This window comes from Ammospiza caudacuta, chromosome 3 (assembly GCF_027887145.1).
Source record: "Ammospiza caudacuta isolate bAmmCau1 chromosome 3, bAmmCau1.pri, whole genome shotgun sequence".
Lineage (NCBI taxonomy): Eukaryota > Metazoa > Chordata > Aves > Passeriformes > Passerellidae > Ammospiza > Ammospiza caudacuta.
In genome coordinates, this window is record NC_080595.1 from 97,141,943 (window position 1) to 97,168,380 (window position 26,438).

The 26,438-nt window shown below is 44.9% G+C and overlaps 1 protein-coding gene across 3 annotated transcripts in view; it reads left to right on the forward strand.

Moving 5' to 3' along the window:
• Positions 1-2,274: 2,274 nt before the first annotated feature.
• Positions 2,275-26,438, forward strand: part of HTR1B (5-hydroxytryptamine receptor 1B) — an 88,547-nt gene continuing 64,383 nt past the window's right edge. For 2 of the 3 annotated variants that reach the window (XM_058802035.1, XM_058802036.1), the window contains exon 1: positions 2,275-3,647. In XM_058802035.1, coding sequence (XP_058658018.1) covers positions 2,452-3,585 — 1,134 coding nt within the window. In that variant the 5' untranslated portion in view covers positions 2,275-2,451 and the 3' untranslated portion in view covers positions 3,586-3,647. Of the gene's footprint in view, positions 3,648-4,493; positions 6,237-26,438 lie in introns of those variants that run through there. The other variant, XM_058802034.1, reaches the window with a different exon arrangement.

The following is a 26,438-nucleotide window of genomic DNA, read 5'->3' on the forward strand; positions in this document are numbered from 1 at the left end:
AGGCACCAAAAGGAAGTGGTGCCTGCCTGAACACAAGGAGGCGCCACAAAATAGAAACATGGAAACAGACCAAACCCTATCCCCATGCACTTTTGGGAAAACAGAAGGGCTTACTGACATTTTATCTTCCTGTCAGTTCAGGGAATGTAGGCAAACCTTGACTGCCACACTTTCTTTAATCCAATCTTCCTAATTTCTTGAGAGTCTAACTAAAGATCTGGAACAGATTTTACAAAATCTCAAGCACCACCACTCGTTTCTTTTCTTTATCTCAGGAGACCTGTGGGTCTTAGCATATCTCCAGATCAGGGCACCTCGTCCTGTGCCTAAGGAGGGAGGAAGAGGCTGTCCCTGCAGGGCTCTGACTTTCCCACATTGTTGTGCAGCCCTGGCTCTTCAGTTCAACGCTTCTGTTCCTAGAGTTTCCCAGCCCCTCTGGGACACGGTGGATCCTCTCCAGCTTCCTCTTGTGGTACTTCCTTGATCTGCATCCTCTCGGGTGTGCCAGCCCCTCTTGCTGAAGAACAGGGCGCAGTGGATTCTCACCCCATCCATGAGCTCGATGTCCCAGGCAGAGCACTGCAGTGTCTGCCCGTGTGGTGCTGAGCAAAGCCCACAAAGGACGGGGCAACGGGGAAACTGACTGCTTTTTCATCACAGAGGAAAACAGCCATGAGGAGATGTCCAAGAGGGAACTGCTGAGAGTTTACAGGGAACTTAGGCATGTAGCAGCAGCACGTGAAGATGTGCATAAACATGCTTGCAGACTGAAAACGCTTGTTTCCCCTTAACTTAATTTGTCGTGGTATCTTCGGGAGATTTAGTCGGGCTGGAGCACAGGCATTTCACCAAGCTTGGAATTATCCTGACCCAGCAAAAAGCAAGCTCGCACTCCCTTTGTGTGCAAAACTTTCCTGCGGCTGCTGAGAACAAACGCTGGCAGGAGCTGCGGGACCTGGACAAACGTGTGCTCCCGCTGCTCCTGTCCCCGCCTGCCGAGCAATGGAGGAGCCTGCGGGGCACATCAAGGCTGCTCAGCCGCGGGCGTGCCTCTCCAAGCGCACCAGAAAAATAAAGGAAAAAAATATAAAAGGAAGGAGAAAAATGGGTAAGAAAGCCTGAGCCCAGAAGACACGGGATTACTAGAAGTGTAAAGCAGGCGATGTGATCCGGTGGGGATCCACCTCTACTGCGGCGGGGCTCGCCGCGCTGCGCAGCCCCTCTCCCGGCGGGCAGGGCGGGCGCTCCCGCGGTGCCGGAGCGGCTCCGGCTGCGCCCCTGTCCCGCACGGTCCCGCACGGCCAGCCCCGGCACCGAGCGGCGCTTGTAACGGGACGTGGCGGCGGGCAGTACACCGGGGTGTAGCCCCGCCGGGCTCCCCGGGGAGCCTGGCATCGCCCACCTCACGGCGTAGCGGGCACGGTGGGAAGATAGGATGATAGGATGGGAAGATAGGGTGGGAACAACGGCAGGACCAAGTAACACCTGCATCCGCCCGTGCCGTGGCATCCCTCGTCGGGCTGGAAAAGGAGGGGCTGCTCCCTGCCTGGGCGGGGGACGGGCTCGGGCTCCTCCCGACGCCTGCAGGGGCAGGGGGCCGGCGGTGGGGCGGTGCGCGGGGCCGGAGCGGGCCGAACGCCCCCCGCCCCACCCCGTCGGGCGGCTGGTGGGTGCCGGAGGGAGGGCCAAGGGAGGCGGCGGCGGCTCCTCCTCCGCGGGCAGGCGGGCGGGCAGCCCGCCCGAGAGCGGCACCGGTTGCTCGGTGCCGGCGGAGCCGCGCCGCCCTCTATATAAGGGGCGGCGGCTGCTCGGCGCTCACTCACACCGGCCCCTGCCCGCGGCTGCCGGTGCTGGGCGGAGGCCGGGCATCGACAGCATGGCCCGCGGCGGGGCGCAATGGGAGGTGGTCTCTCCCCCTGCCCCCCGCGGACCCTCCTCTTTCTCCTCCCGCACCCGCGGCGGCGGCTGCAAACTTGCTGCGGCGGGCTGCGTGTGAAGGCACGGCCCGGCGGGGCGGCTCCGCTGCCCCCCCAGCCCCCGCCGTCGCACCCGCAGCCCGGGGGGGCGAGGCCGCCGCCCGCGGGCATGCGGCTCCGCTGCCACCGCGCCCGTCGAGACACGGAGCGGAGCCGCGGGCGGCGGGGCTGCGCTTAGGGGCGGCCGGGGCGGGAGCCCCATGTCCGGGACGCGCCGCGCTCCGCGGGCGGGCGGCGGGGCGATGAGCTGCCGGGGCGAGCGGGCGCGCCTGGCCCCCAGTTTGCCCTGCTCCCTCGGCCGTGGGGAGTGAGGCTCCGCTCGGAGCTCCCGGAAGGGCGGGCAGGCGTGCGGGGAGGTGGTGCCGGCGCGGCGATGCTGCAGCCCTCCCCCGGCGCCGACGGGGTCCTGCCGGGGTAGCGGCCCCGCCGTACCGCGCCGAGCCCCGCCGTCTGCGGGGGCGGCGGCCGCGGAGGGATGGAGCCGGCCGGCCCCTGCCGGACGCAGTTGGGCTCCGCCAACGACTCTTACCGAAACTGTAGCGCCGAGGAAGTGATTTACCAAGATGCCACCCCTCTCTCCTGGAAGATCGTGCTCGCCGTCGTCCTGGCGCTGGTCACCCTGGCCACGGTGCTTTCCAACGCCTTTGTCATCGCCACGGTCTACCAGACGAGGAAACTCCACACGCCGGCCAACTATCTGATCGCCTCGCTGGCCGTCACCGACCTCCTCGTCTCCATCCTTGTCATGCCCATCAGCACCATGTACACTGTGACCGGCAGGTGGACGCTGGGTCAGATCGTCTGCGATATCTGGCTGTCCTCGGACATCACCTGTTGCACGGCGTCCATCCTGCACCTCTGTGTCATCGCCCTGGACCGCTACTGGGCGATCACCGACGCCGTCGAGTACTCCACGAAACGGACTCCCAAGCGGGCAGCGGGCATGATCGCCCTGGTGTGGATCTTCTCCATCTGCATCTCCATGCCCCCTTTGTTTTGGCGGCAGGCGAAGGCCGAGGAAGTATCTAACTGTGTGGTGAACACGGACCACGTCCTGTACACCGTGTACTCCACAGTCGGAGCCTTCTACTTCCCCACTCTGCTGCTCATAGCCCTCTACGGGAGGATCTACGTGGAAGCCAGGTCGCGGATTTTGAAGCAGACGCCAAAGAAAGCAGGTAAAAGACTAACGCGGGCACAGTTAATTACAGACTCCCCGGGGTCGACCTCTTCCGTCACGTCCATAAACTCCAAGGCTCCCGAGGGATCCAGCGAAACGGGCTCCCCCGTGTACATGAACCAGGTGAAGGTGAAGGTATCGGACGCCCTGCTGGAGAAAAAGAAGCTGACGGCCGCTAGAGAGCGGAAAGCTACAAAGACTTTAGGGATTATTCTAGGAGCCTTCATCGTGTGTTGGCTGCCCTTTTTCATCATCAGCTTGGTGATGCCTATTTGCAAGGACGCTTGCTGGTTCCACATGGCCATCTTTGACTTTTTCACGTGGCTTGGATATCTCAACTCCCTCATCAACCCCGTCATCTATACTATGTCTAACGAAGACTTCAAACAAGCTTTCCACAAACTCATACGTTTCCGATGCACAGGCTGAAATGTTGAATGCGATGTGCTCCCCGGGGCAGCCCCCATGCACGCCCGCGCCCGGCGCCACAGGTAGGTGCGCGCACCCCGCCCTGCGCCGAGAGTGGGGGCGCGACGGGCCGGGGGGAGCCGGGGGGTGGAAATGGGGCGGGAGGGGGTGCGACCCCACAGAAAGCGGGTGTTCAGACCCTGCGCGAGTGGCGATGCTGCGCGCTCCTGACATTTCACAAGCTGTGTGTGCGCGCGTCGCGTGTGCCCCCCCTCCCCGCCCAGATCGCAGGGAGTGACTCAAGGCAATCTGCTTTTTATTCCACCTATTAAACCAATCTGCCGCCATTTCGTATGCTAATGCCCGTGTTTCGGCCAATTAGTGCTAAACGGCGCTCGCTCCGAGCCCGCGGCCGAGCTCCCCGGGGAGCGCCAGCCGGGCCGGGCCAGTCCCCGCCCCGGAGCCGCCCCCCGGCCCCGCCGGTGGCTGCGGGCACCGCTGGGCGGGCAGCCCCTCGGAAGGGAGGCCGTGCGGCCCCGCAAACGGCGTGATGGGCTTTGTTGGTGTTTTTTGGCTTTGTTTTCGGATTTTTTTGGCGAGGAAGGGAGGTAGGATAGGCCCCAGATGAAGGCTGCTGACGAAGTCCAGCCCTGCTCCTTTCGGCCCTCCTCACGGCTCCGGCCGCTCCTGCGGGAGCGGAGCCGGCTGCGAGCAGGCGTCCCGAGGGGAAAGCTGTCCCTCAGCCTCCGTGGGAGACCGGACACCTCGGTGTGTCTCTTCACACGCGGAAGGGCTTTGCCTTTCCCCGCCTCTTGACAGCAGTGGCTGCCAGCTCATTGCTAAACTCAGCGCCACGTCCTGCAGAAAGCATACATGCCTTTATTGTGATACATTAATAATTCTGCCAATCTTTTGCTTTTTGTCTGCAGAATCAAGTTGCTATTGTAAAGACCCACTGCTTGAAACTTCCCCAAGCCCAGTTGCCAGACTCATGATGCTGCAAAAACGTCAATACATTCTGCCACCAAACTGCTCAGCTCTGCGTTTCAGTGTAATGACTCTGGCAGAGATGCTGTTCCAATAGGCACGCAGATCAGTTGCAAAAAAAAAAAAAAAAAAGAGGGGCAGCCTCGAATCAAGGTCTATAATTCATCTGGAATGAAGAAAAAAAGTTTGAGAGTAAACTCCATTTATTTTGCAGGCTTAACTTCTTAATTTGTTCTCCGGCCGGTTGTAGGGGTGTGCACAAGAGCACAGTTGTCTCTGTCTGTGTTGGTAGCATAGTTGTACTTCTGCACACCTGTAATTTCTTTCTTTCAGTGGAAAGAGTTGCTCCCTTCACCCATGAGGCCAAGAGGAGACAAACTCATGTTTAAAATAGGAGCATCACAGTAAATTCTGTAAATGACTCCTTCAGCTGAACATGTGTCAGAAGTGACAGTGTGCAAAAGTTTTATATTTGTATTTCAAAAAAATAGTAAATGAAAATGCTCTAGAAACAAGAGTTGTAGACCTGTTCAACTGCACTGCATATCTGTAGTCTGTCCTCATAGTTGCCTTTAAAAAGGAAATACTTCTTGATTTTACTCCATAAGAGCAGAAACCAAGAAGTCCAATGACCTTTTCCATAAACCACCTGGGAATAGGAGTAGCAGTTTGATGCTGTAACCATGTTTTCCATTTTGTGTCGGTTGCACACCCTTACCGCATGAACCACTGCGAAATTTAGAATTCTCTAAGTACTTAACATTATTTAGTGTATTTTGTAAAGAAGTGAAGCAGTTTGCTCTTTCAGAAGAGCTATTTCACCTGCAAAATAAATACCCATGAATCATGAATTTACTGATGTGAAATTTCTTGCTTCCCTACTTCCCCCCAATGTTTTTTTAGTTTTTCTTCTTTTGTTTTGTTTTGTTTTTGGTTTTGTTTTTTTTCTTTTTTCTCCCGATTGGACCTTAAGACAGGTCTGTGCGTATTCAGCAGAGTTTCAGGTTATGGTCCACCTGCTGTGATAGAACTGCATTGATTGTTCCTCTTATGTGTAAATGAAAATGAGTATAAACAATAAAACGCTTGACTGTGTTCTCAAGAGTGGTAGCAATTGTGTGACTGAAAGGAGTTTTTATTGGTTTACCCTCTTTCTCAGTATTGACTTTTTAGGTAACACTGATTTGATGAGTCACTCAAGAAAGCAGTTGATGAAGGTTGAAATTACAAGCTTCAATCGGTTGTCAGTTTTTTAACAGGCAGCTTTACTTTTGTTGTAGTCAGTTCTGTTAGGCATAATTATTACTATTTTCATGTAATGTCAGAAAAAATGTTTAGTTTTTTTCCACAAACATTTTTCTTACTCTTTTAAAAGCAAACAAAACTTACTTTAGCACCTCGTGGATAGTGTAATCAATGTTCTTTTAAAGCTGTGTGTGTATGTATTCTAGATGGGGGTTGTTAAAAGACTGGAAAAATCTTACATGATTTATCTGCCTGCTATTCTTCAGAGAGTTATTCAAGTAATAAGGATTTACTTAACTGGATAGTACAGAAAGTGCCTGACCCTTTGTGCTTCTACTGGTCATAGGCAGGAGGAAATTTGTAAGATACAAATTGAAGAAGTGGAAAATAAGCATTTTCAGTAATTTGAAGAAATCCAAAAGAATTGCCTTGAAATTGCATACCTGTTAAAAGAGAACTAATATACTATGGTTCTAGAAAGTACCCTCATAAAAGTGTTAAACAATGCTTCACCAATTCTCATTTGTCATTTTTTGATCTCCTCGAAGGAATTTTGTTTACCCCAAATTCTTTCTCACTGGGCTTCTTACATGTGTGAAAAATGGAAAATGAGATTTCAAATGAGTATTCCAGCATTTCCAGAGAGTTGAGTTTTCTGTCAGTTTTACAAAGTTAGGGGACTTGGAGAGAGCAGGGTGGTTCAGGAGTTGGACTTTGCGTTCCTTGCGCTGCTGGAGTGTACATACCTTCATCTTCAGCAACAGGCAGCAAATACTCCCAGCTCCCCACTGTGGTGTGAGGATTTTGCTCAGAAGCTAATTAATCAGGAAAATACCCTTCTAAGTTTATGCTGAGGCTCTGAACTTTGTGCACGAGCAAAGAGTCAGACAGCCATGCTTGCTGTTGGGAGGACAGTCAGTGTGGAAGCTGCCCTGAGTGACCTGGGGACAGAGGAGGCTGACTCAACCCTGCTGAGGTACCTGGTAGTTAAAGGCCTCATGCTACTGGAGCAGCAGCATCTGCTTCAGAAAACCCTTCACACAGGGGACAGGGAGATTGAGGGCATGCCTTTGTTCACAGTGAAAGAGAAGAAATGTAGGGCAAACATTGCTCAGTGCCGGAAAATATAAATATGTAAAGTCTGTTGCAAGATTCACGTAGAGTGTTTTAGGGTTGGGAAGAGTGTTCCATGTGAGCTTAGCGTCTCTGTGACTGGCAGAGTGTGTCCTGGTTGAACCTAGATTTTAAAAGATGCTCAGGGATGTGGTGGTAAAGTTTTGACTCTCTCTGAAGAGGTCTGAGAGTTTTGCTGTCCTGCTTCTCTGCTCCCTTGCTGTGCCTGTCACTGCTCTCTGCCTCTGTGAGGATGGAGCATCTAAAATTTTTAGTAGGAGAGACTGTCCTTTCTGTCCACCCTGTATTTGTATTCCTGTGGAACTGGCTCAGTGAATCCTGCCTCTGGGTGTTTTCTCCTGGGAGCCTCTTCATGACTCTGCAGGTAAACTGCAAAGGTGCCTAAACCCATGCTGTTCCAGTCTTTCATTACAGAAGCAGCATGCCTTTCTTTTATCTATTTCTTGCCTCGGGTTCAGACACTCAAATGATGCTTTTGATACAAATCTCTGCTGGGCACTGAGGTTTGAAGTTGAACACACACTTGCCAACCTTGTGTTTCCTATGTTTCAAGGTAAGGGATACGTGTGTGACTCTTGCTGGCTCCAGGTGCTATGAGACACACGACAGTTCAACAGCAGTTGCCATTGTGGGAGCAGCTGTTTGCAGCCTCATGGCTGCACTATTTTTCTAGTAATCCTCAGTTTTATTTAAGAGGCATTTCTCACTTCTTCAATTAATAAAACACAGGATATAGAAATCAAGAGGGGAAATCTTGCAATTAACCTTCATATGGCCATGCAGCAGCCAACAAAGTTCTGCCTTTTCTTCATGAAGAGGACGAAGAAAACGCCTTGACTAATGTGCCAAGTCTCCATGTGATAAAAGGGATCTCAACTAAATGTCTAGATGTTTACACCATATTCCCTGCTAAAGCATTTGAGGAAGCTGGCCTAGCCTTCAATCTCCAGCAGGGCCGTGTGGAGTAGGGACAACTCAATTTGGAGAAGCTGATTTCCACCCTTCGTTGCCCCTGCCTGCAAAAAGCCACTCTGCAGTCCATCAGGAGAGCACTCCAAGTGCTTTCTGACTTGAAAACGCTGTTACTGTGTTCTCTTGGTCAGAAAGGACCAGATATTGTCAGAAGTAAGCGCTTTCACATGAAAATCCAGATCAGTCTAAAGCTATTCTTTCTGGAGGCAAAGTGAAAATGACAAGTAGTAGTAACATTGGAGAAGAAGCATTTGTGGTTTGTAGCAGCAAATCAGGTTGAGCAATGTGGCTGAGAGCAATTCTGCAGGCAAATAGTAAAATTCCGTTTAAATTGAGATGTAGCAGAGATTGAAGAACAGGTTTCTCCACCAAAGAGAGGCTAGAGCAAAAAAAGACTGAGGAAGTCATCCAAAATCTTCAAACCTTCACCAGGGTGTAAAGAAAAACCAAGGTTACTGCTCTAACATCTCATGGCCACAGCAGACAGGTGAGTGGGCAGTTTCAGAAAGAACCATGCCGAAACACTTGTAAGAAAATGACAGGTGTTTGTAGTATTGTACAGTTATGGAATGAAGTAGATGCCAACTCCATTTTGTGTGTTAGTAACTTTTTTGTCATTAGAGGAATTAAACATATTTGAGAGACATCCTAAACAACCCTCTGTGTCAGTACACAATGATTAGTGGTTCATATTAAGAGTTTTTTTACATTCCAGCAGTTAGTACCTAAAATACAGAAGCAGTTTAAGTGAATTCTCCTACAGCAGTGAGTCTGGCTGGTAATGAGCTTGAAAAATTTAAGCACAGAATAATCATATAGAAAAGCAAGCAGAAAATGGGGCTTCTTAATCAATCATGTGTTAGTCTTGAAAGATGTAATACAACAAGCAGCTCAATAGATAAGATGAGGAGGAGATCCACAGGATATCACATTTACAGTATAGAGATCAAAATCTCATACTGAGTAATTTTCAAGAGCTGGAGAAAGAAAATCTTTGTTATTTTTTTCAGACATCAAACTACTTTCAGTCATCCTTATAAAGGAACAAGACTTTTTTATTGTCTTTATACAAATAATACTTAGAAGGCTACAAACAGATGGAGTACATGGCTGCAAGGCTTTCACTGAGTAATCATATGTTCTATCTTTTAGGCTGAATGGTCATAGAAAAATAGGAAAGACATGAGCAGGGGGTGATTATGTAAACAACCCCTTTTTGGTATTTCTTTCCTTATGCAGAATCAAGGCAAAAATAAGAACAAAAGGAAAAAACAATATCTGGAAAATTTAATCATTAATGATGTTATGTGAGATTTCAGGAGCATGTTTAGGGCTGTATGGGGCAAAAATAATAAATATATTTCCAGAATTCAGAAAAGTGAAAATTAAATTAGAATTTTCCTTCCATCCAGGTACCACTTTCATAAAATTACTTATATAACACCATTTCTAAAAATCTTGATATTCCCAGATATGTTCAAATTAACATTTTTTAATACATTCATATCTGCTTTTGCATTAAGGCATACACCTCCCAAGCTCATCCACTTTTTTTCCTGTAGATTTAAAATTTCAATTCATGCCCTTTCCTACCTGTATGTTGTTTTTAGTGCATAAATCTCATTTGGATTCAGTCCTCTAATATCCAGTCTCTGAAAAGATGAGAAGTACTGTTTTCAAAAGTAATTTTGGGATAAGTACATTTAAGAGAATTAATGCAAAAGCAAGCAAGGTTCCTTGTAGCTCTTTACAGAGCAAGGCTGTTTTTCCCCAAACTCAGTTCCTAGAAGAATCTGAGTTATATTTGGAAGATGCAGATAGGATGGAAGATGGACCAGAAACCAGTGCAGATGTAGAGAACAGCCAGGTGTGTATGCAGCAGAAGGAAAACATCAGTGCTAAGTTCATATTGGGACAGGTCTGTCTGACTCACAAGGGACATACTAAAACTCTGTGTTCAATTGAGTCCAGAAAGATTGAAAGGAGTGGCATACAGGTGAGAGATGGTGAAGGAACATGCACTGCCTGGAGGCCCCGTGGGCTCTCTCCCCCCTGGGCCTGTGTGGCCCTGGCTCAGGGCAGCCAAATCCAGTAGAGGTGAGGCTGCACAGCTCCATGGCCCAGGTCCAGTCAGTAGTGAGGCTGAGCATGTTTCCTCAGGCACCTGCAGACACGGATGTATGTGCAAAACACACAAACACATACTCATTGCAAGCCACACACATCATCAGCACAGACAGAGGCGCTTGGTGCCACACCAGCACGAACAGCCCCGAGGGCCTCATGGTCCTCACCTCTCTGGCTAACCAGGCTGGGGGTCCAGTAATAGTTATGTATATGTATAGGTACAGGGTGGATCCCTCCAGGAGCTGCGCTCAAATACCAAATCCTAATGTCCTTTTTTTTTCACCTGGTCACATGAGTCCCCAGTGCTGTAGCCCCACTGCAGCTGCTGGTACAGGTCATTGCCCATACACCCGTGAGCACACCTTCATGCACGTGTGCACATGCACCCAGTAGGGATGTCACAGCAGCACACACACATAAATGCATGCACCTGGCTCCCAGGGCACCTCACCCTCTCTGGCTACTCAGACTTAATCTTTGCAAGTGATCACACTCTTACTCATGTTGTCCTTGCCAGTTTTTGCACTCCAGGCACACAACTCCCACCCATGAGCCCACTGCAGTTACTGGCTTTTAGATCTCCTGCCACACTTCTGCACACAAGAGAGAGACACAGGGTATGTCTGGACAATTGATACCAAACAGCTTTTGGTATCCATTTGCGCAGGGCCAGCCCCTTTTCTCCTTTTATTGCTCATCTTGTCATTTGTTCCTAAATTCATTCCTCTGCAAATGGTCCTGAGCCCTCCCATTCCTCAGCTTTGGTTTCTCCACCAAAGATTGAATTCTAAATCTCATGTTATCTCCAAATGCTCTTCCCTTGCATATCATAATCCCATATCCATAGGGAATAATCTCCTCCTTGTTATGGGTTTTATGCCTGGACGCATGCACTTGTGTCCCCTAGAACCACCTGCCCCTGTGCCTCTGTGCTCTTCTGGGCTTGTGGTGATGGGTGTTTGATGGCCCTTTGGCCCCTCCATTATGGCTCTGGGAGGAGCTGAGGGAGGATATTACTTGGCTTGCCTCACCTGCCATTGTCCCTGTGCTCCTTTGTGAGCTTGTAGATAAGCTTTTTACCATGCAACCTAATATTTTCTTTCTTTCAGGAAAAAAATAGAAGGAAAATAGCTGGCAGCCACTGTTCCAGATGTCAGAAGACTAAATGTCTAATTTAATTTGAACTAATTACCATGTCAGAAACTACATACCAAAATATAGCAAAGGCATTAAAAAAAAATCTCTTGTGAAGTCTTCATGTTGAATGAATGTATAGATACCAACAGCAAAGTGCGATTATTTAGATGGCACACTAAGCAATCTTCAGCAGCTCAAAAATGAGTATTTCAGAGCTATTCTCTGTTTTGGAACCTTGAAGAATAATGGTCTTTTTGTGTCAGGTAAAAACCAGATTTTTCATCTCCCGGGTTCAGATCCTTTGTATCAGACAGCTAGATCTGAAGTGCCTTTGTACAAGGCTCTGTACTTTGATCCACACTAATGGAGAAGATGATTGAAGGAGTCATCATGATAAGTTAATCAGTCTCTTTCATTTATTTATACTTGTGCTTTGGCTAAAACTTTAGAAAGAGCCACTATTAGTTTCTTATGGGATTGCCAGTAAGGCACTGGTCAAGTACTGGTGCTTGGGTAATGTACTCATATACTTAAATATACTTCTGAGCAGTGTATTTACATGCAGCTGAAGCAAGAAACTAATAACTTCTTGCTTTCAAAAAAGAGCAAGAGATGATCTCAAGTGTGTTATCTGGGGCCTCTCAGGAACCTTTGGGAGAAGCCCTGTCCTCCTCTTGGACAGCAGCCAAGTCCCACAGATGCATATGAGACATAGAATATTCAACATTTTCACTGGAGAGGCTTGGAAAATCAGTGAACAAAGGCAAGTGATGCTGAGAAGGGCAAAATAATGTTATATGGGGGAAAAAATCCTCTTACCAATGCACAATGAAATCATGAAGACTTTTCTTCCAGACACGCTGGGAACACTTCTCTGTGAAAACGGTCAGAAGAGCAAAAAAATTGCTGCATATAGAAAACAAGGCAGAAGACAGCATTGCTTCAACTTGTAGATTCTGTGTCCTGTATCCTGCATGCTACAAGAGGTCAAACCTGCCTCAAAAATCATATAGTAGAATAGAAAACAATCAGTAAAACAGAGGGTGTCTTCAGAGTGTGTCTGAAGCCTCTTTTGGACTCAAGGAATCTCATATTCCAGCTGCCAAAAAAGCTGAGATGGTGCTTGAGGCTTCCTCTTTGTACCATGCAAGGACAACTCGACACCACGGCAAGGGAAGGCACATCCAGAGTACAACAATTACTACAGGAAACAACATCTCTAAATGCAATTCTGCTTGGTCTGATTCCACTGGATCTGAACATCCCAAGGAAAGGAAGCATTTCTGATGATTTTCTTCTCTTGAGTTGTACTGATTAATGCTGATTCCCCCAGCCCATCCTGCCCTGCTTCTGCATTAGGTAGACAGGAATTAAGACACTTGACTATTCTGACAATTTTCCAGACATTACTCCTCTATTATATGTAAAGTTGCAGCCAAAAAAAAGGATGCTGGATGCTACAATAATGATTGCATTCAAAGAAAGCATCACCTTAGGTTTTGCAGGGTGGGCATCCAACTATGAGGTTCTGGAGCTGCGAGACTGCTTTGAAAATCCAGAGCCCATTTCCTGTTACTCTGGATTATTAAGCAGATCTCTACACATACACAAGAATGAAATATTAAAAAAAATAAAATTAGTCATTGTGCAATTTCCCAGAACTAGAGACTCCAGGGTATTGTAAGGAAAGAAGGCTCACCCATGCTGTTCTGTATTCTTACTCAGCTATACACAATTAGAGGACATTACCTTTCATTTATGAAGGAAGGATTTTATCTCTTCTGTTTTTAATTAAATCACAGCCCTTCTCACTAGTTCATAAATTGGCACTATTGTAAGTCAGCTTCCACAGAAAGAAGTTATATGTCAACACCCTGTAGGATACTCTTGCCCAGCTAGTCTTTAAAATTGAAGTCATTTATTTCAATTAAATAAAAGTTACTAGTGCTGGGAGTTTTACATTTTGCTGTAGGAACAGTGAATTGATTTCTGCCTGAATGACAAGTTTCAGTCACACTTCAGTCACAGTTCACAAAATATTCTGAGTGGTTTGTCAGCAGACATAATTGAGTTCCTTTAATCAGTCTTAGGGTAAGATCCTAAAGGGATTCCACCAGGCTTTTTCCAAGCTGCATGGTTACTAGTTCATTTAATAGAAGGAGGTTCTTCACATTCTTTCAGCTTCCTTTACATATATGATTTTGGCCTGGGTAATATATGTGGGTTAAATCCTTGTATTGGCTGGAGACAATACTCCTGCTTATAGGAATTCAGACCTGATATTAAAAAGACAGTAGAAAGAGTGATGCAGTGTTTGCCCTGATGTTTAATGAAGCAGCTGTTCCTAAGTAGAGGAGCAATATTGGGGTTTATATAGCTGCAGATAGTTCTGTAGGAAAGAAAAGGAAAAAAAAAAAGTGGAGATGGGTTAGGATTTAATGCTTTTAAAGTAATCCTAAGTGTTCTTTTCAGTTGTTTGAAAGGTTGAAGTTTTTGAAGCTACTTTTATCAAATCAAAGACTTGGGTCCTTCCCTTTCTAAATATCTTACGCATTTCTAAAATTACTTACGAAACTGAAAATTTTGGGAAAGGAGTAACTCAAAGAAGTACTGATACTGGCAAGGAAAATTGTATCTTCTCTAAAAGATTCCCTGAATGTGGCAGCAGTTCTTCATTTGAGGGACCTGCATGTATCAACATGAATGCTTCCTAAGTCCCAAGGAAAGCTTTCAGGGCTAGAAGTCTCATTTAGCTCAAAACTTCATATTTTCAGACCCACTGTATTGGTAAAGAAGTACAGTTGTTCAGTACTGCTGTGGAGTTCATGTTGGCGTGTATTTATTTCCTTTAATATCCGAAATTACTGCAATTTTACTTTCATGTACTGAATAAAAGGCTGCTGGAGGCAGTGGAGGATATACCACTCCCTTTGACTGAGGGATCATGGGCTCCATTAGTGACCAAACATCACTATTTGGGAAGGATGTTAGACCCCTGGCTGCCAGTGGACAGTGATATTACATCTGTAAATCAGTCAGCTCTCTGTCCAGAAAGCTCTGGGCGTTCAGGGGTGAAAGCAGCCATAGGCTCCAGTCAGCTGCCCTTGGGCTGCAGGTTACACACCACGAGGGGCTGGCAGGATTCTGTGGGACTGAAGGAGTTCAGGAGCTGGTGCACAGGGCCAGGCAGCCCCACACTGGGCTGGGAAGGGTCGGTGGGATGCTGGCAGGGGCAGGCAGGGACTGAGGGCACTGCCACAGCAGCACATCCTGGGGCAGCGGGGTGCCCGAGATGGCCCCTGCTGCTCCTGGAGAAGAGGCACAGGCAGCTCCCTTTGCTCGAGAGAGAGTCACGAGGATTTGGAAAAGGACTTGGCAAGCAGCCCAGGAATAAGGAAGGTAGAGAAAAATGCTTTTCCCTTCATTTAGTCAGCAGCTGGCAGAGGCAGGGTACAGGGCTTCTCTGAAGGACAGCTGATGTTTAGTACAAACAAGCCTTGTGTTTGAGTGTCTGGACACTTCAAAATGTTATGATCAAAAGAAACAATAGACAGATAAGTACTTTTATGTTGCTTGACCTCGATGAGCAGCCTAACAGCTCACTTTCCAATCCTCACTGCATGTAAGATATTAAATGAATTTCATTTTTCCTTGAAATGCTCAGATTCAGTGTGAGGCAATCTCTCCTCATACCGCTGAGACCTCCGACCCCAGGAAAATAATTTTTGTTCTGCTCCCTGTGTGTTGCTGCTCTTCGCCTTCCCAAAAGGGGCCCAAGTCCCTGCTGGCCCCAGAGGCTGCCCCAGCTGTATTTTGCAGTGCTCTTCTCTTGCCCCAAGGCCACGTCAGCCACCACAGCACCATCTCATGGGCCTGCCTCATGCCATGGGGCCCTCAGGCCCTATAGTGCTTTGCTGCCCAACGGGGACTGTCTTCAAGGCATGGAAACAGCAGAAAACCAGGCTGGTTTTGACCTGCTAAGTGTCCCTGAGTAACTCTGTGCCTCAGATCTCCTCTGTTAAGGAAGCCAATGATACCAATCTTCTTTTGGTAAAATAAGCATTATTATCATCCTCTACTTTAAAGAACATGTTTGTGTCAGTCCTAGGAGAGCTGTTTGCCAAAGGAGCATGAATTCATCAGAGTACTCACATGATTTGGCCCTCAGTGTTTCAGAAACAAAACTGATGAGTTGCAGCCTCCCACCCCACCCACAGTTCCAGAAAATGTGATATAAGATGACAGCAGAGATTTTCAATCAGATGATGTTGTTTTCTGGCCTGTTGTATGCCAGATCTAAGGGTTCAGAACTCCCTTTTCTCAGTACCTCAAAGCAAGTTTCTCTTCTGTGAGCTACCTTTTTCTATGTTTCAGGATACAGTGCAAAATGATGCTGAGTGATTTACCTACAATCTGACGGAGAAACAGAAAAATACAGGAGATATCAGAACCCAAACCTTAGCAGAAATATCCATCTTTAATGCAGAAAGTTCAGTCTGGCTTCAATACCAGGCAGAGCAGTCCAGAAGTCCCCTAGCTTGCAACTCCATACCAATGCCCCTGATCTTCAGGTGTGGGTGCCTCTTGCTTCTCAGAACACCCAGGGTTTGTGCATGCTCTCCTCTACCTTTACGGATGCTACAAAACTTTCTTAGCTCTGTTTCCTTTGTTACAGGCACTCAAATCATCTTCAAAGTATCCCAGGAGCCTGATTTTGAGGAATGTCAAAGATGGAGGGATAAAATGTGTTGCCATTAAAGAGTTACATTTTAAACTCTAAAGGTCAAATCAGCTATAACAGAAGTATTTTCATGTGTATGTGTCAACATTAGACAACAGAATTAAATAATAAGTGCATGTGTGCAGAGTGCCAGTAAATAACTCCACACTTACCAGTACATTTGATTAGTTTTAACACACTTTTTTACCTTGCATGTTTCAGACAGGAGACTCGTAACTACCCCTGATCTGGGCTGACATCCACTTGCCTTTTGGCAAACTCCAAAAGTGTCAGGTCCCACTCTTTTCTTGTATTCCAGACATAGACCTGGACTCTGCAGTCAGGTCTGAGTTAGGCAAATGCTCATCATTTCCAGCAGTTGGTTCATTCTCAACTCAGCCAGGGAAGAGTCCTGACTCCCTTGTTCTTCCTGACAAAGCTCTTATCTGTCCTGTCTAGCTTTGGAAATGCTACTTTCCTTTGGGTGTTGAGCTGCTGCAGGTTTTGCTTGGTCTAGGCAGTAAGTAAGAAAAATTCACTGGGACTTCTCTGCTAGGCTGAACCATGAATCTGCTGTGAATCATGAATCTGCTGAGAGTACTCCTATTGAACAGAGTAATCTAAAGAAGGAAGCCTTTTAATCCATTGATCCTTGCTTTTCTTCTATATATGTTTTTAACCATCATGCTGTACCCAGCAATACAAATACAATTGATATGGTAGAAGAAAATCCATGCAACCCAAAGCATGAAGCTGTATCTGTGTTACTCAAATTGTTATCTACTTTTATTCATTTAGAATAAGACTAATAGAGCTAAAAATGAACAGTATCTATAAATATTTACTCCATTCATTGGCTTACATATGTGTTTTAAAATGACTGTTAAACGTACAGGCTGAATGTGTTAATTGAGACATACAGTGAAAATCTTCATGGAGACTTTGGGAGAAAAGGTGGGGAAAGAGTAAAGTAATTTCTTGTTCCTCGGTGTTGTGTGGCATCACTCACAAGCAAAAAGGAGGAAAACTTTCTTCCAGACATGAGGGATTCTGCTTTGAGATGAGTTGGAAAGGTTCTCAGCCTTTGTCCTGTGCTCTTCATGTGCAAGTGGATGTGATGTGGAAAGAAGGTCTGTGGCATATGCCAGAGCCATCTTAAAAAAATCATCCCATCCTAACTCCATAGGGGTGGGTAAGTTTTCAATGAACATAAGAGAAAATGGGGCACAATATAGCTGCTGTTGAATTCAGTTAGGGAGACCATTCTTTTTAAATGTAATCTTAATGATGCCATTGTAATTTTATCCTTTGTGACTTTATTTAATTACTGAAACCCTATGTTTCTTAATTATGTTTCAATCAATAATCATGTCAAGAAATAAACCTGGCTAGTTCTCTGACATATAGCAAAGCATTCTTACTCTGGCTGGTTACAAATCTGAAAACTGTGGCAGTGGGCACCTTTAAAAATTGCTGAGTTACACAGTACATTATGTTTCTCTTATCTAAAGAGCAGTAGGATAAATCCCTCTAGAGGTTCTTTGGCAATTTGTCACAAGATTTAGGAGAGGAAACGAATTTTTCTTGGGACCAGTGATGTCAAGCGAAATTCTATGTCCAGCAGTAAAAAGCTGTAGGTATGACTAGTGAGCTCCTTAGTGGCTTTTAAATGAGACCAGACTTGACAGTAAGCTGTAAGTTTGGGGCAATGGTGCATTTGGGGTTAACTGTACACACAGTCGCTCTCTCTCTCACCCCTGAGAATACTCTAAATCATCATGCTGGTCTCTGTATGTCTTCTTTCTCTTCTACACTTTATTTTATTTATTATGACTGCAAAATCCTTTGACATGTCCAGTCCTCTTCTGTACATTATCACAGAGATCACCCCAGCTGAGGACCAAATTTCAAGTGGAGATTTTAAGGGCCAAAATAGTATAAGCTCAAAGGGCCATCAGCTGAGATGTTGATCTGGTGTGCCAGTTTTCCAGGGAGTAGTGATGTCACAGTGTTAAGCCAGAATCATACCTGGATCCCCCTGACTGCACCACTTGCAAGGCCTCGTGTCTGTGTCACCTGGGTGCACACTGTGTGTTCTTGGAAAGAGCAGAACTTGTGAACCTGGAGCCACAGAAAGAAGTCAAGGGGATCTCACCTTTTCATTGACAGAAGAGCAGTGCTAGTAACAATTTGTGCAGATTATGAGGGTTAAAAGAAATAAAAAAAGAAGATATACTCATCTTTTGGTAAAGAGGAAAGAATAAATGACAGTTTAAAATCATTTAGGATGTCATCTGAAAATAATTACTTGGACAACAACATATTGCAGCCAGACTGCAGACACACACATAAACCAAAAAGGAAATATTTGTTAGTGAATAAAACATCTTATTTTGCTGCTACCGACTGAAAGAACTCAGATTTTTCCAGCTACTGTATCTCACTCAAAAACTACTATAGAAGATCTATGAAAGAAAAAAATCTCTACTGAAGAGTTCATGTTTTAGAAGAGCATGATACAGAGAGGAAAGAGTAACATTTGCCTGAATGTACCTCTGCCCATGAGTCAAACCCTGAGTAGGTGCAAGCAACAGGTGGCTCACACAATTTTGTTGGGTTTTTTTTTAGTGTCAGTACCTACAGTTTACTTTTTTTTCTGCTGTCTCTTTGGTTGCATTTAGCTTTAGCCATTCCATCTTTATGCAGTCCTTAAATTAAATCTTTCCTTCAAACTTGTTCTAAACCATACCTTTTAATAAATAACTCTGTTTCATCTGAACTCGTGCTCTTCTTATATTCTTTCCACCTAATAATAAGATTATTTTTGCTTTTTGTCTCATGTTTGCATTCACCATTTGGTTTTGGGATTGTCACCTAGAGAAACTGCTGTTCCCACTGAGTCAGTGAGAGGCTTGATTTATATCACTGGAAAGGTAACGTGCTTAAACCATGGGAAGTACTGCAAACTGGTAGCTGGTGGAGAGGAGTGGAATTCTAATGACTGAAATGAATTTGGGCTAATGATCATAGCTGGAAAATTGTAAGAATATGTGTGGTTTGGGTTTGGGGTTATTTTGTTGGAGTTTTTTGAGGTCAGCAAATTGTACTATGCCTGATCTACTGAAGCATTCTTATAATCCATTAATCATCCTCATTACAGGCTTTGGCTTGACCAGTCTCAAATCAAATGGCTTGTAGTGGCTTCCACTTTCAGATGGAAAAGGTGGCTCCACATTTCAGCCTGTCAAAACAACCCAGGAAGCAAGCTGGGCCTTGAAGTTTGGCTGCCAATAATCTGGCTGCAGTTACCAATGGATAACTTAAATTGATCTTTTTAGGTGGAGGGGAGGGACAAGAATCTGTGGGAAGGCTGATTCCATGAAAGTGGCCCTTAAATGTGGTAATGCAGTAAATGGGAGAGGATAGATCAGTCACAGAGCCTTGAAAGCACTGTGAGCAGATTATGTTTGTTGTTACAGAATACAAGGAGAAGAATGGTACAGTCAAAACAATGAGCTAAGAAAACTGACTTTGCTGCTGACAGGCTAGAAGCAAGGCAAGATGGTATTTGTCAAAGGCAGGGAAATGAATATTGTGGGAAGCAAGTAATGAGAGAGAGTGATGTGGTTGTGAGCTTCTGCTGTGAAGAAGTGTTATGCAGTGAGAATTGAAAGGTAGACATAGATAAGGAGGTCACATCTAAGATTATTCACAATCATAAGTCTTTGTGGTATTTTCCAGTGGTAAGGCTAAAGGTAATGGAAAGAAGGACAGGATTTGGCTTTGAACATTTTGCACTTAATCTTAAAGTCTTAAGTCAGAGCACTAAGAGGAAATGTCAGTGCAGCAGACTATTAGTTTAGCTTAAGTTAAGTGAGACATGTCAATGGATGGGTAATAAATCTGTTGGCCACTGACCTAAAAATTATAGATGATTTTTTTTATTTACTAGTATGGCTTATTTATGGGCAAAAAGCATAGAGGGAATAAGGCTGCAAAGTTTCTGCTGAGTGCTGGGTCATGGAGAAGATGAATAAGCACCTTCAGAGCTCTGCTACAGGAGCAATTGCAGAGGGAGAAGGTTAACTGTGTGAAGATTAAGTTACAGACATCAAGTGAGAATATTCTGCTGCTAAGAAGAAGACAGTAATAGGGTGGGTTAAACACCAGGTTTGCCATTTGATTAAGAAAATGATTAGAGGTTGTCTCAAAAGGGTTTTGAAAGGAATACAAAAGGCACAAATTAATTTGTATGGAAGAGGAATCTCATCTAGATATTGTAGACAGCACTGAAAGATAATGGTGCACTAATGATGAAAATGTTGGAGTAAAGAGTGAGTTTCCCTAAAATGAAAGAGATTAAAGCATTGGAGGTAACAGCACATTTTTATTCTGTCCTATCTCTGTTGCACATTGTTTGGAAAAGGTCTCTTGCCTTATGCATATGTGTCTCTTAAATAGAGATCTTCAATACTGCTCTAATATACCTGATAGTGAGGCTACCAAAAATCGGTTTCATACCTCAAGAAAGTGTCTACCTTATATCCATATGTGCTGTCATCTGCACAGAGTAGCTTCAAAATTAACATTTTTACATAAATCTTTAATCTCTCAAGCTCCATTATATCATTTAATCAGTGACATCTTCTAGATGTGGCCTCAATGATGGGTGATGAATGTAGGGCCTTAGTGTTAACAGCATGGGCCTTCAGACAGCAGCAGAGCTGTGCCACAATACTGCTGTGGTTTGGGTATCTGCAGTGACAGCCTTGTGCCCTGTTCTGCACAGACAGAACTTTTTACAATCACTGCCACTCCCCTACACTGACAGAGATGGCTCAGCAGTATCTGCAGGGCCTCTCTGATCCACGAGGCTGCCACCAAAGGCTGTTGTTCCCTTTGCTCCCGGATAGCGCGCTCACCCCAGCCCTGCAGAGAGCAGAGGGATTACAGAGGAGCAGTGCACAGAAAGGGACCTTCTTGTGCAGGGGCAGAGAGTCCTCTGGGAATGGGAAAAGCAGACTCAGCCCTTGTGCTCCTGAGCTCCAGTGTAGGGTCAAAGGCCTGTGGGAACAGCGGTCCTTCCTCCCTCCCCAGCGGCATCAGATTGGCAGGGAAGCTGTCTGAAATCCTATTGATCGCTTGTTGGGAAGGTTCAATAGTGTCAGGAATGCTGCAATACCTTTTCTTCTTTTTGAATTGAAGTCACGAAAGAATGAAATGCTTTTCTGCTCTGAGAGGTGTCCAAGCTCAGTGATTCTCAGTGATGGGTTTTTGTTGGCTTTTTTTTTTTTTTGAGTGGAGACACTACCATTTATCTGGTTTGTGTTTACTGAGTTTAAATGTATTGTCACAAAACAAATATTGTTTTGTGAAACCCTTTGAAATTATCACCCCAGCTACAGAGATTCACAGCTTCATGGCTCATCAGCACTAGCCTGTGCAAAGAGGTAGTAGTGTTCCCCCTGCAGCCTCTGCCTGCCAAGGAGGTGAACACATTGTTGTGCTTGCTCTTTGGGGTAGACTTGCATTGCCTACCAGCTGCGCCTGCTGGGGTGGGCAGCACAGATCTGCGACATGATCATCTGAGCCACAGCATCTGTGATGGGGGCTCAGGAGATGAAAAGGGCATCACATGGTGCCTCTTCCTGCCCAGTCCCTGTGGAGGACTGCAACCTAGACGCTGCTTTGTCTGACTGCTAATGGGGATGAGAGCAGGGTTACTCACACACCTTCTTCACCACTATTTCCAAAAACAAACTGGCCCTGTCTGACATCCAAATGTGCTGCAAGTGCGTAAGGAGGAGCAGCCAAGTGAATTGGAAACTGGATATCAGCTCCATATGATACATGACCCAACCACAAAGAACAACTGGCATCCTAAATCAATGTTACCCATTTAATAACCAATTTCCTGCATAGAATCATGTCTATAGAGATATAAATGGCCAAATCTTGTTTCTGATTTGAAGGAATAAGAGCATGTGTGTTTTCAGTGTAACAAAAAAAGTTTATAGCATAAGATGGTAATATTTAAAACATCCCTAAGAAAGACAGTAGAGCTATAAACCAGATTTCAAGGGATTAAAACACTGGTTTTGAGTCTTTTCACTCCAAATATTCCACAAGTACAGATTTTGAATTACTTGGTTGTCCAATCCTATGTATGCTTCTGGTCCTCAGGTCCTGTGTTTCAGGATCTAGACATAAGACTTTTCAGAGTTTTTTATTTACTTGATTTTTTTTTTAAACTGATTTTCACTTAAGCAGTGGCTGATTGTAACAAAAGCAATGTCTTATGTCAGAGCACTCAGTGAGGCATCTCTCCTGGGGATCTTTTTGAAGCACTGTAGGAAGTACTGCCCTCAGGAAAAGTTGACTTCCCTAAAGTCAAGATGCCAGAACAGACAATGTCAGTGCCTATTTCAGCAGAAAGTCATCTGGGTCATCTTAAATCACCACGGTAGGTTATTCTTAAACCATTTCTCTAGCAGGACACCTGCTCAGGTCCCAGGGGTACATGTTTAGGTTCACTTTTAATTTAAATTATTTTGAAGGAGAGCTAATCAAAATATGAAAATATTTGATGGTGATTAAATTTAGAATTCACAGATAATTAGCTGGAGGGGATTAAAAAAAGCTGTCTGCAGATGCTGAATTCAGCATGTGTCAGTAGAGCTCCAAAAGCACATCCTTCCTATCGTCTTCAGAGCTGCTTTTCTGGGGTTGTCATGCAGTGTTTTGGGAAGACACTGCCTGGGCACAAAGTACAGCAAGTAAAGATAAGACAGAACATCAGGGCCCTCCTTAGAGATATCTCTTATTCCTCTGACCTTGTGCAGCCAGCTTTACAGAGCTATTCAACTTTTCAGAAATCCATTCCCAGCTAGAAAAGAGCAGTTCCTACTGGGAGATTTGCTGTGCTCCAAGAAACTTTTGTCAAGTTTCTGAATAGCAGGGAAGTTCCTAATTGCTTTTAACCATCTCTGTCCTCCCCCCTGCTTTGTTACCTTTTTGCTGTTTTTGACTCCTAAGATATTCTGGAGCATCTCTCAGCTCTCAGAGAAGCATTGAAGCTGATACAAAGATCTCCACAGGCAGCTCTATTTGCCGTGCACATGCTTTATTGATCTCAGCCCTAAGAACCATATTCTCAAGCTCTGTCTCCTGGTATGTTGTCTCTTAGCTATTGATATAACTACAAATAAAGAGTATTCCTGACACAGTTTATGTTCATGCCCCCACTATAAATGGTTGCATTTTTATTTAGATGGGATGGAGTTCTGGCCCATACTTGAGTTAGCAAGCAGCACTGCAGTGGCTGAGCTGGTATTCTCATGGACTCTGCAGCAATCTCTGTGACTGGTGTCTATGTTGTGGAGCCAGCCAGCCCCACTTTGAAGCTGATGAGCCTTTGCACTGCTTTGCTCTTCCCTCTGCAAGCTGCTTCTTGTCTCTCTTGTAGAAGGGATTGGCAGCATTAGCCTCACCAGAACAAACAAATACAAAAGACATTTTAAATAGGACACATCCACACACAGACTAAGGTGGCATTTGAGAAAGTGATTTATCAATAAATTATCAAAATAAGCCTGACTGCCCTGACTGAGTCCAAACAAAAAGGGGTTAACACTCTTTTAAGATGAAGGCAAAGTCTCCTTGTTTTTATGGGCAGAGGGACAGGGGGACAGTAAGGACCCTGTCTGCAGATTTAGCAATGCTGCTGCTGGAAGATTGGCTGCAGTTTGAAAGCACGATGCAGAACTGAAGAAAATTCAAACAAGAGCTGCATAAAGAGTTTAATATCTGAAAAAGCAGCCTTTTTAATGAGAAACTAGGGATGCCAATACATTTTCAATCACCAGCTCAAGGCTCATTAGTGGAGTAGGCAGATGTTAATTTTGACATCCTAAGGCTGAGCGGCTGGAGCCTGGTTTCTTCCACTGTGGAAGTCAGATGGAGCCTGAGCCGTGGTAGCGAGGCAGCTCTGGGGTTTGCTGCTCCTGCTCCTGGCACACAGGAAGAATGGGGCTGGTGGCTGCTGCTCAGGAAGTAGGCTTTTTCTCACACCAACAGTATTTTCTATACCACAAACTATCTTTTCTCAGTCGAGGCATAAATCTGGAGGTTTTACATTGTCCTAGACATGCAAATGCTAAGGTCTGTGGTACTGCTGTCTTTTTGGTGACCTTTTCTGTACTGTCCTCCAAAACAGCCTAATCTCTCTGAGCCTAAGGGGACATCCCTGTGACTTCCAAGGCGACCAGAGTGGTTCATACATTTCCCAAAACAGAGCTGGAACATGATCAGGGCATATCTAGCAGAGCAGGCCTTCAGCGTACCCTGAGAAGTGAGCTAGTCCCATGGTATATACTTTTATTTTCACTCCCTTTGGACAAAGTTTTGTCTCTTATAAGAAATTTATCTGGAGCCCTGATAAATCTAATCCTCCTGAAATTTATACTTTTGCTTCATTATCGAAGAAACCATCTGATCATTCTTCTCAATTAAAATAAGTATTTTTACTTCAGCTCCTTGGAGATGCAAATGTCTCTTGCTAGAACAAAGTCCTTGACTAGCTAATTAATAACTTCTATGAGCTGAGAAAACTCTCTCCATTCCTCCTCCCTTTTTGACTCTAATATGGTGAAATTATTGTAAACTTACTTTAAATTCTCTAACATTAGGTATATGTCAAAAATTTCCAGTACAAATATCTAACCATGATAAATGGTTTTTGACTGAAAGCAGACACAATGGTGATTAATCACTTTGGGGTGTTGTGATCCCAACCAGCTTCTTGCCAACCATGTGTGGCAGTCTCTCATTACAGTTACTTCCAAGAAGGATAGAGAGTGGTGATGAGCTTCAGAGGTTTTGTTATTCCAGTGACTCTGTGAAAGCAGGTAACTAGCTATTGTGATGACCCCATAAACAGAGTGGGAAATTGAGAAATAAGTTTATATCATTATGTAAGCCATAACCAGTCTCAGCAACCAACATTATAACATCTTGCTGAGCATAGTTAACTGAGACAGTTTCAGGAAAGCATAGAAGCGGATAGTCCTCTCTTTTTGGTATAAAGTGTGTACTTTATGTCATGTTTTATTCTTGTCTCATATGGAGATGTTTTTCAAAATTAGCAAGCATGCAATTCAGTAAATGTGTTGCTGGAACTATTGCAGTGAGTAGTGCTTATTGTTAATAGAGTTGCTTGGGGGTTTTTGTGCTGGTAGTTTTGTGACATTGTTAAAAGCTTTGTACCATCGTCTATGTGCTGTTCTATTGTCATACCAAAGTTCAGATTATTAAAAGAGTATTAAGATTCTGGGTTTTTTCCTCCAGATTTTTTTTCTAATGTCAGTGGATAAAATACATCTTTTCTGAACAAACTGCACCCCAGCACATCACTCTTCAGACATGCTGGTCTTGGATAAAAAAACCTCAGATTTCTCTGGATCTTTCCTGAGCTGAAGCTCCCGAGATTGTTTCTTTATAGTCTTCCCAATGACTGCAATGTAAGTAGTACCACAATAGACTATTTGTCTTCTTCATGAAGTACTGAGTCTATTTCTGCAAGAACTAGCAGAACTGTGTAGCAAGGTACCCGGAGTCCCCATTTGCTAGCAGGGACCACTCCAACTATGGGCAGTGCCAGAGGAGTTGAACAACCACAGCCCATCTGCCCCTTTCATCTGCCCTGAAGCCTTGCAAATGCAGCTGTCTGCTGGATCAGGGAAAGCCTGGTGGTGATTTCATGGGACCTCCTTCGTGCAGCAGGGGGAAATCTGGCTCCTCTCTCTGTTTCTTGCAGCAAGGGCAGACCCACCTTCAGAGGGACCAAGTTCTGCAGGCTGAAAAAGTAGAGAAGACACACAGAAAAATCATGGACATGCACACACAGATTAACTTTAGACCCAATTGTGACTGTCAGCATGCAAAAAACATATAAAAGTATGATATAGCTGTCTAATTATTTAAAAAGGTGCATATTCTTAAAGCTGAATTTTGGGGAGATATAAAAGACCCATTGACATTTTTTGTCCTTTTTTTTTTAAAGAGCAGCTAAATTCTGTTGACCTTTCTATGTGATTGAACTAAAAAGTTTTTAAGCCCCAGAATAAGTTTTTTAAAGTCAATCAAAATTTTGGCATTTCACTATATCTGGCATTTCAGTATCCTAATTTTCATCACCATAAAGATCAATACTGCCATCCTTCTCTGTTTATGGTATTTTATTTCCTTCAGAAGTTGACTTGAGTGTCAAAGAGGATCTCTAGATCTCTGTCGAACAAGGATTCAAAAAGAAATGGTGGGAAATATTTGTCATGACAGATTATTAAATATCTTCCTTTTTTTGTGACATCCTGACTTCATTTCCCTCAAATCTTTCACAGCAATAGGTACAGGATTTCATGGGCCTAATAGCAAACATAAATTCTGTAGCAGACATAACTGAGTTATTGAGTTTTTAGATGACATGATTCTGTGAGATGGTTTTCTGACATAAAATGCCATCTGCTTTTACTTAATTTTCTTTGTTTTCTTCTCT